This window comes from Tetrao urogallus, assembly GCF_951394365.1.
Source record: "Tetrao urogallus genome assembly, chromosome: 15".
NCBI lineage: Eukaryota > Metazoa > Chordata > Aves > Galliformes > Phasianidae > Tetrao > Tetrao urogallus.
Window position 1 is genome coordinate 6,481,903 of NC_136828.1, and position 10,818 is coordinate 6,492,720.

At 39.2% G+C, this 10,818-nt stretch overlaps 1 protein-coding gene across 1 annotated transcript in view; it reads right to left on the reverse strand.

Moving 5' to 3' along the window:
- Positions 1-6,805, reverse strand: part of VWA3A (von Willebrand factor A domain containing 3A) — a gene marked incomplete at both ends in the record, with an annotated part of 30,352 nt that extends 23,547 nt beyond the window's left edge. The window contains 11 exons of the mRNA XM_079543086.1: positions 74-212; positions 1,606-1,731; positions 2,175-2,240; positions 2,508-2,616; positions 2,993-3,118; positions 3,296-3,402; positions 4,174-4,272; positions 4,944-4,998; positions 5,687-5,761; positions 5,840-5,964; positions 6,740-6,805. Coding sequence (XP_079399212.1) covers positions 74-212; positions 1,606-1,731; positions 2,175-2,240; positions 2,508-2,616; positions 2,993-3,118; positions 3,296-3,402; positions 4,174-4,272; positions 4,944-4,998; positions 5,687-5,761; positions 5,840-5,964; positions 6,740-6,805 — 1,093 coding nt within the window. The remainder of the gene's footprint in view (positions 1-73; positions 213-1,605; positions 1,732-2,174; positions 2,241-2,507; positions 2,617-2,992; positions 3,119-3,295; positions 3,403-4,173; positions 4,273-4,943; positions 4,999-5,686; positions 5,762-5,839; positions 5,965-6,739) is intronic.
- Positions 6,806-10,818: the final 4,013 nt, after the last annotated feature.

Below are 10,818 nucleotides of genomic sequence, written 5' to 3' on the forward strand. Positions count from 1 at the left end.
AAAAATTAAATAAAACATATTCTCTATCTTTATTTCCTGTTTCATATCTGTTACGCTCTTCCTTCTGTGCTACCTTTCAATCCATTTGTCTTTAACCATTCTGTTGAAGTTCTGGCCAGGAAGCGTGGTGTTTGAATAATTAATGGTCCTTCATGCTTTGGAGGCTTTGATAGGAAGCAAGGAATTGCTGCATTTGCAACTTCTGTGGAAACCTAAAATGGATTTTAAGAAAACATCTTGCAAGTTTTTTGCATATTTTCACTCCCTCACACTCAATCTAAACATTCAGCATAAAATTTTAGTTTTACTGATGTTTAGAGTGCTGAGATTGCAGTCATTAAAATACTTCAAAAACAGCTACGACTGGTCCTCCCAGAAATAGATTCTGCAGGACAGTGTTCCAGTAACTTCACTCCATCAGCCACATGCAAAAATCCACAGGGAAAATGAAAACATCATAGCTGTACATGGGAAAACAGACAGTTATTTTGCTAAAAAAGGTAGGAAAACCATCAGCATCATACACAAACCAGATCTTGCCTTCTCCATTTCCTATGTGTACTGATCCGAAAATCAAAATGAAACACGTTCTCCATTCATTCACAACAATGCAAACAAGTCAACAAGCTTCTATGGGACATTAAAACTCTTTCACTTAGAAAAAAATGTGTAAGAGACCTATCTTTTATAAATGAATGGAAATCTGGAGACACTTTTTCATACCAAAGATTTAATTAATATGTCTCTGAAATGACACGCTTTTATTTAGGGATATAGGACAGTCAGCATTTTTTCAGGGTGACTTCTGCTTCCTACGTAGTCTGAACGGTTCTTAATATTTATAAGGTTGGATGAGAGAAAAAAAAAATGTATGTATTACATGCACACAACAGAGAGAATGAGGAGAAGCAGAGCTAGAAATACTATTCATAGATGACCATTTTACCTCTAGCCTGGAATGTCTCAGGTCAGATAACCAGACATGCAAAGACACCTGATGGAAAATTTCACTGCCACTTTAAAAGCAATCTTGTCCACTTCACAGTTGTGACAGAGAACAGACTATTTTGTTAATACAAAAGTTCCTCCAGAGCCACAGATTTATAGAACAGCACTGACAAACTTTCAGCACGAAAGATCAGCAATTACAGGTGAACTCAGCAAACTTCAAAGCTTCCACGCTCCAGGGAAGTACAGAGATGACAGTACAGCAAAAGAAAGAGATATATTTCCATTTCTGACCATCTGCACAGGCTGAAAGAAAGATATGAGAAAATAATCTCTCTATCAGGACAAAGTAGAACTAAAATTTCTCCAAACATTCTACAGAAGGAGGAAAAATTAACAAGAGGTGTATTTACTTTCTCATCCAAATTTCATCAAGAGCACTTTAGTTTATTTTCTTGGAGAAAAGACATTTTGGAGAATTTGCCATTTTGGCCTTACTTTGCTCTTACAACAGATGGCCAATATATAATATTCAGACTTCACTTATCAAAGTACCTGAACAATCATATGTTTTTTTTTCATCCTGTGAACACTAAGGACTTCTCCCTCTGATACTTCAAGGTACCTGTGGGGATATATATATATACACACACTTACGTCTGCTATTCCACTAATAAGTGAGCCATCAACACGCCTTTGAAAAGTCTGCTTGATACTGTGGAGTAGGTCCTGAGCCTTGTGGGATTCCTGAAGCAGCAGATTAACATCACTACTGTCAGAATTCTGTACGTACAGAAACAAGGGGAATAAAGTTAACTGCTACTCAAATATCAACCACGCGCAGCTTTACTATTTGATGTGTGTGCAGCCGTGCAGAACTGCCTTGGTGTGGTAAAATAGAGTGTACCTAAGACTCTACATATGGAAGTTTATTAAAAATTCATTATTTTTTACTATTTTGAATCAGTCTCCAATAAACCCATCTACTTTCATCCTAACTGTCAGCTTTGAGTCACTGAAAAATACTTGCAAAACTTCCTGTGCTTTTTAGGAAAACATTTTGAGTTGCAGAAACAACGAACAGGTGAACTTGCCACATCCTGAGCAGTTCTGTGACCAGAGCAAGCAGCACCAGGCACTGCTATAAACTTCTGCTCAGATGATAAGCAGTTTGTCTTCTAAAAGTGAAGAGTCACTAAACATTTGCTTCTCTAGCTGTCACCTACCTCTCCCTTTGAAGAGTAGCAATGGTAGCAGCCACTGACAACTTCTGCAAGCTGTTTAACAGTTGCCTACATATTTAAATAGGAAGATAAAGAATTACTTTGGTTTGGTAATCTCTGTGGTTAACACGGGTTGTCAGTATTCAATTCTTAATTACAGACAGACAAAGAATCTTTAAGGTACATGTAGAGAAAACCAAAGAGATTATATGATATTTCCATTGCTTTCTTGCCACTCCTGTTTTAAGGACACGTTCAAAATCTCAGTAAAGTCATTTACAAAATAGGAAATTAATGACAGGAGACTTAAGGAAGTGAGTATTGACAGTTACTTACAATAGCAGCAGGACTGCCACAATCATATGTAACAGCATGAACCAGAAGTTTTCTCCCTAGCATACATTGCTGAGCATAGTCTGCCAGTATTTCCAGAGACTGATCAGGGCTGATTTCAGTAAGTAAGTAAATATGGAAAAGAGAAAGAAAAATCTCTTAGCAATGGCAGTAACCAAATGAGGGAAGAAAAGGCCATACTGAAGAAGACAGAAAAGAAAACATTAAATGAGAAAGAAATAACAAATCATGGGAATTAAATCCAATCATTTAGCATAATTTTTACCTCCTCTCTTCCAACAATTACTGAGTTTCTACTACTGGCATTTCAATGTGTTTAGAAATGATGATAAAAGCACTGAAATTTTGTCTTGGTTCACAGTGACTGGTGGATGAAAGCTCATTACTAAGTAAGTAGGTCATTACTATTTTTCTAACAAGTTCAGATTCTTGTACCAATTCTGTATCCAAGTTAAAGCTGGACTTACCAGCTTCGTATTATAATCACCAGAGAATTCAGCTCTTTCACTGTAAGGACATGTTTTAAGGCTTTCAGCAAATTGCAGCCTCCTGCAGGTGCCAGCTGCTGTACCCACTGTCTTGCTTCACCTAGCCTAGGGAAAAAAAGGAACACATGCACTCAACGTGCAGGAGCTGAATAAAACTGACCACGCAGGTTACTGCAAGGCACAGGGGCAACAGATGAAGAACACTAATTATTATCTCCACGTTGTTCTAATTAAATGGAGACCTGGTCTGAAATACCTTTACAGAGAAACTAACTTACTTACACATGAACACCAACATTTTTTGGACTCTCCCACAGAGGTGAAGTTTCTGTACCAAATGAGAGGCAGTACAATTGCTTCTTATAACACAGCTGTTCATCTATTAAGAACTAACAAATAAAAAGTCTGTTAATGCACTGCTATCCATGCTGCTACTAGTAGAGTTACTATATAAAGGAACAAAGCCAGAAATACACTAAAAACAGTTGACAGCAATGTTTTCAGCTACCACAGAGAAATGCTTCCAAAACAAGTGACACAAGTGACTAAGCTAAGGAGTACTGAAACAAGACAGGCAAACTTACAGTAATCCTGTCAGTTTGTTAATGGAGACACGGAATATTTTTCTTCTCTTCAGTTGATGTGCATACAAAACAGAACGTACTGTTCCACAAAGGGCACATTCATTAACCAACTAATTACTAAAATGTTTAATATATATTCATGGGTAGGGCTAAACAACAGGTTAGGCATTAGGACCAAGTGAAACCTGAGTTTTCTTTTTAGTTGTTTTATTTAAAATGCACAAATGAGGAATTTGAATAATACAAATCCATTTTAAATAATGCCTGAATGCAGGAAGTGAAATTGTACTCTATATATGGCTTGGTTCTAGCTCTTAAGTTGCTTCTTTTAGACAAGCTAAGAATCAAAGAGAATGCTGGTACAAGCACTGAGAAAGCTGCTGTTATTATTATAGTAGTTGCAGTAATTTATTTGGATCTAGACAAAGATTGCAATTTCAAAGTCATTTAGAGAATAGCTTTCTACAGTAGAAGACTTTATTGCACATTACGAATTCAAGAGGATTTTCCCTCCCCTTAGCTATGAATCTTGATTTACACGTTACAATAGCCAAAGTCTGCTCTATTATTACTCACCAAAAGATCTTTCTGAAAACCCTCTAGTCTAGGTCTGTCACTCAGACCAGACACATCAACCACAAGTCCAACTTTGGTTCCTTTTACAAGGCCAAACACCTTAAAAAAGAAGTCACTGTAAATACTGAGCTTATGTAAAGTTTAAAAATGTTTCTGTATACTCTATACAGTAGCATTTTAAATTTGGGTGTCACAAATTTATTTTCACTTTAAGCTTTCAAGCATAAAGATGAGACAGTGACAGACAAGAAAACAAAAGAGTACTACCACACTCCTTGTTTCTCCTTATCAGTGAGTCACACTGCTTCCCTTCCAAGACTATCAATCGTTTCCGACAATAAAATTAATGTTGGGCACAGCATCTTCTTCAGGTTAAATCACTATGGCAGATTTTGGGATGCCTCGTTTCCCTGTCCCACCTGAGACAGAATTATGTCCCTTTCCCATTGCTGGCCATGGGCACAGCTGGGCACAGTGAGTCACTAACCAGCTGTGGCAGAGGCACCAACTACAGCAGCCGAGTTCCAGCCAAAAGTTAAGCTTGGCTCTGGCTACTCCTCTTTAAGGGTGCTGGGAGGTCCCTATTAGAATTGCTAAGGGAAATAAAATGGCAACATCTAGAAAGCAAAAATCCCAGACACCAATGTAAAAGCAAGAAAAATAATCTTTCTCTTTCTGAATGCCTCTTTTCACTAGTATTCAAAGGTTAACATATTCTTTAATACTGTATAGAGCTCTCTTCTGAACACAAACTGAAAAGTTCAAGTTACCTTTCTGCTGTCCTTCAACAGCCACTGAATTCGTTGCTGATAAAGTTCAACCGCCCTGACAAAAGCCATAGCACAGCTTTAGATAAGGCATTCTTCTGCATGCAATCAACAATTTGCCTTCATCATGTCCAATCACCTTTCGAAAGTACTGTTTTCAGTGTTCTCATACAACCAATAATTACAGGGCAAGCCATTTTAATACTTCTTCCCCAAAAGGTTTAACTGACTAGAGAAGGAAAAGGCTGAAAAACCAGATTATTGAAATGTTTTCTCATTAGTTGCTGATTTATTCAAATGAGAGGAAGGAGAGGGATGTGTGCCACGTGTTGAAGCACCAGGCAAAACTAAGTTAGATCATCACACAGATCTTATTGACAGGAGATGCATTTAAAATGATCTGTATAATTGTTAAAGATACTCATGAAATACAGCTTTGTGACTGGAAGGCAGCACACACAGAATCTCTAGACTAATTTTAAATGAGTGATTTTTAAAATATATATGAACTGAGGCAAAACAAAGTACTTGTTTTCCCCAAACACTATTCTGTGCTAACCAAATTATTTTTATCACCTACTGCATAGGTTTTACAACTTGGAGAATAGCACTACAGAGTGAGAAAAATCTTTTGCCTTTTCAAAAAAATCAAAGCTACTTCTATTTTAAACCAGATTTGCAGAAAGTTTGGTCGGATGGCACAGGTACAGGTATGCATCAAAACCATGAACAAGATCAAAACTTACTCAGAAACTCTGGCCTCAAAATTAGCAACAGCCTCTTCTGCCAGCTCTATCTCCTCAGCACCACTCCTTGAATCCCTGGAACACTGCGTGCAATTAACATCAGAGATGCACACAGATCAGCACTAATTAAAGGAAGTGCAACATCGTACTTACAAAATAATAGTGCCTTCATTCACCAGATGCTCTAATGTTAATTGCAAGGATTCTAAACTGTAGTTTCTTAGCCATTCTTCTGTGGTTTGCACCTTTCTAGGCAGCATTTTCTTCATTCCTGTTGTCTACAGATCAATTAAGAAAAAAGTAAATACAGCACAAAAAATGAAATGTGTCATTCAAGTGGGACAAAACTATAAGGATGGCTGCAGGTAGGCTGTATATAGCAAAGAACAAAATAATTTTAGGTGCATCTACAACTGATGACCAGTATGTTTTAGGACAAGTAAAATGCTCTGCAATTGAAATAGGCTTACTGCTTTATTTATATGAACTGCACCGTAAGAAAAAAAGGCTGGAAAACTCAGTATGACCAGCAAGACTGAGTCAACATAGTGCTGAACCACACAGGCAGCGAATTTCCAATTGAATTTCAGATACAAAGTTAAAAGGTTTCACAACAGTGCCCACTGTGAGCTAAAGGAAGGAAAGAAAGAGCTCAGTTTGACAGAGGTAGGTAGGAAACTAAGAAACAGTTCTGTAAAAGACATAAAGGTATACGCTTGTGAATTACCGGAAAAGAAGAAAAAGTAAGCATCCCCAAAACCTCCCTCACAGATTTTGAAGGGGTATATATCATCTTCCACTTTTCTAAAGAAAAAACACAGTATCAACTATCAATCTACCTTATAATTTGTCTGATACGTTCACAGACTGATGCATCTTTCCAAAGAAACCCTATGCAGCTTCATGACTTCTGTGATTTTATCAAATGCATTATCTGTATGCATATGCAAATGAAACAAATCAACTGTTTTTCAGCTTATTTTCCACGCTGTGTATTTATAGTGGGTATGTGTTACTTCTCCAGCTTTCCATTTAGCAGGAAAACTCACCTACCAGCAGATCCTGTGTCTCATTAGCACACATGACCAGCAACCCATTATCTGGTTCTAGATCAGACATAGTCAAATCCTGCTGTAGTGGATGGTCACCTTGCGCACTGGCTTTGGCGGTCACCCTATAAGACACCAAATTTTATGGGATGACCTTATAATCAAGAATATTCGTATATTATCATACAGCCTTTTTAAAGTTCTTCATGTGGGAAATGTTAAGCCCTGGAGCATGTGCGGAGAAGGGCAACAGAGCTGTGAAGCATTTGGGCGCAAGCCTTAAGGGAAGCAGCTGAGAAAATTGGGTCAGTTCATACTGGGGGAGGCTCAGGGAAGACCTCATACCTCTCTACAGCTCCCTGCAAGGAAGCTGTGGTGAGGTGGGGGTTGGCCCCTTCTCCCAGGTAACAGTGATAGGACAAGAAGGAATGGCCTTAAGTTGTACAAGGGAGGTTGAGTTGGATATTAAGAAAAACAACTTCTCTGTAAGAACGGTGATTCACTGTCCCTGGAGGTGTCCGAGAGCCGCAGAGATGTGGCACAGAGGGACGCTGTTTAGTGGGGTGGGTGGTGGGGATGGCTTGGGGTTGGATGAGAAGATCTGAGTGATCTTTTTCAATTGTAACTGTCCTATGATTTTATGTTTTCTATTTTGTCATTTGCGTGTTCCGTTAGATATCTGATATTCTTTTGAATGGACACAGCACACAGTTACACAAGCAATTACCGACTCTATCAATTCACAAAGCCCCAGCAGGATTTCCTAACGCCGACCTTACCCCATTTTTCCAAGAACTGACCACTGCCCTACAACTGTGCTGCCTTCCTGCTGTGCATCCATTACACGAAAAAACTCAGCATTGAAAAAAGAAAACACGACACCATCGCAGCAAAACGCTTAACACCTCGAGAATATACAGCATTCCAAAAAGCAGTAAAATTGGTGGGAACTTATAAACCACGATTACACAGCATGTAGGACAGCAGCAAGTCAGAGAGCAGTTTCAACGAGGAGTTAAGTTATTCCACCTACACAAAACACTCCGCAAGCTATTTGATGTGGGTTTTCAGGCAGTTTATTAGTTGTACGTGCAACTGGGAGACCGACAGCGCAGCTCAAACACAAAAAAAGGCAAAATCCTCGGGGCTCAGCAGAGACCCCCGCCCCGCCCCTCACCTCACTGAGGAAGAAGCCCCTCCGCTTGCGGCGTTGTGCCGCCCCACACTCACCTCAGAGGGAAACGGCTCTCCAGCTCCTATTCCTCCCCACGTCCCGGCAGTCTGGCGGACCGCCCCGCCGCCCGGACCCCCGCTCAGCACCGCCAGCCCGAGCGGCTTCCCGCCCCTCCACAGCCGGCCGCGTGCGCGCTGTGTTACGGCGTTGCCGATGGAGACGGAGCGGCGCCGCTTCCCGCCGCCAGGGGGCGCTGAGGAGGGCACGGCACCGGCCGCGCGGCTTCCCTCAGTCAGCGCAGGCACGGCCGGGGGTTTTAGTAGACAATTTATTTTGATAAACTTGATAACAAAAATACAAGTGTGAAGAAAATTATGTTCATTTTTATACAGTTTGTATTAACATTTGTTCAGAAATCATCGATTAAAAAAAAAATAAAAAAAGAAATGTTGTAAGCACTTAGAAAACACTCCTCGATAAAGGCGGGCGGGCGGACGGACGCAGGCAGCCAGGCCTGGGGCAGGGAGCGACGGGATGCCCGGGCCGCAGAGCCGCTGGCAGACACCGCTTCCTTCATTATTTCATCCTTCACACAGTTTTTAAAGGACAATTTTATTATCTACAGGTGTGTTCTGAAGTGGTTAAGTAACAGCTCTGAAACACAGGCATTAAATGCAGGGCCCAGCTGGCATGGCCAGAGGGTCGGGCTCAGGAGCACAGCCCTGCCCAGCTCTGGTACAACGGGTGTCCCTGCCAGCAAAGCAACGTGAGGCTGAATGTGGCGGGCTGTGCACTCAAGGAAGCACGTTCTGCTCACCCCTGGGACAAATGGCTCTGAGGGGATCGTGTCTCAACAGTAAGATTTACATTAACACATCCAACAGTTTTCATTCTGAAGGTATTTCAAGCTTCTGATCTCACGCTTTGTTAGCCGAATAAACAACGTGCACATAGCAATAACCCCCTGGAGAATTTGGAAGCAGGAGACTGAAGAATTTCTAATGATGCACAAAATGTCCTTCAAAAAAACCAATGGCAGAAATAGAAAAGTTTATGTAAACACTCAACATAAATACGGGATTACCTTTGGAGAAGACTTGCATGGGAACTTTTCCTTTTCATGAACTGAAAAAGTCTACAGATGTCTAGGCATGTTCAATACGAACTTTCTGTAGTTTAAACCTTGTGCAAATAGAACCTATAAATAATATTCAGCAGATTTTACAGTGATGCTCTTAGGTATTGAAGAATAATGTACACATCTTTCAAACAAAAGTAACAGACAAAAGTTTGACAAATGATTGCACCATAAAACAGTGTTTTATATACAGTTTACAAGATATGATTTTCTGCTATAAATTAATACTGTACTATATAGTACTTAGTGACATTAAAAGCAACTGTTGACAGCTGTCTCTTCATTTACTGATGGAGTTATTTTACTTTTAATGCAGATGGCTGTATCTGTTTCTGGACTTGAAATGCTCCAATTATGAATAAAAACAGCTGGCTGGGTACATCTGTTATTTAATAACTCATAGCAACAGCATTGCCAGATCAGATCAATTCCCAGCCAGCCTGCCACAGTCTGGCTATGCTTAAAGAACAATATTTGTATTTTTTAATTATGGGATGATCCATTTAACTGAAGCCAAAATCCACTGCATACACAATGTTACTATACCTGAAATAAGGAGGCGAAGGGTGGCATCTTGGCAGCCAAGAAACTCTTCCACCCTCTATGTTCCAGTTACAAGAATCTAGAACTATTTACAAAAGTGATATTTCTGAAAACAGAAGAGCTTTCCTCTGTCACAATTTAAGTCTAAGTTTGAGCAAATACTTCAGCTTTGGTTAAACACACAGTAATGCTGAAAATTTAGACATACCCAGCAGCTTAACCTGACATTTTATTTTTCGTTAATATATCTATCTCCATAATTTATCTTCATTAATATATATATTCTACAATTCTATGATCTTTCCTCCAATACCCACTGGAAGGACTTAGAACATTCATACTGATAAAGGCTTAAGTTAGGAACCAAATCATTTACAAATAGCTGGGGCCTGACTGTATTTACAGGTTAGACTACTTCAGTGAAATTTAGTATTCTATGAACACTTCTACTTGTAAGGGAAAAAAAAGTCACTCATAGACTGTTAGAATGACAGGTTTGTTCAAGAACATTAAAATATGAACTATCAACTGTTCAATTCAGCAGAATCAGGGAGAAGTGCTAGAACAGGAATCCTGCAGGAACCAACTGGTACACAGTTTAAAAGAATTGAACAGAACATCTTATTTCAAACCCTTAAGCTTACCTGATAAGTGATTATTTTGGTAAATCATGGATTAACTGGAAAGCAGATACTGAGAGTGCAGGCAGCCTTCCTGGGACACTAACAGAAATGTTACTTTCTGCTAGGTAGACTGAGTAGTAAAGTATGGTAACACCTATGGAGCCAAAGATTTTTTCCTGTGTTGAAAAGTAAAACTGCTTTTTTGTGAGGAACATTTACTTTAAATCTGGCTGGCCCTTAAATCTGCATTTATAATCACTTTAGTGAATGAGGCATATGCTGTTTATACAGTGATATTGCTTTTTTTTTTTTTCTCTTTTTTTCTTTTTGTAAAGGTGAATAAATCCATCCATCTTTGCAGTGAAATAGTGTTTGCATTACTTTAAACATTAAATTTTACCTGTGCTAGAGAAATGCTCATCTATAGTAAACAGTTACGTTTGAACACAAATGACTGTTAATATAACAATGCAGTAGAAAAAGAGACTATCTGTACAACAGTTGCTAATAATTTAAATAGTGTCAGTTTCCCAAAATTAGAATTTTAACTTTAAGGTATGACATGATCTCACCTTCCACCCTCATATACAAATAAATTACCATAA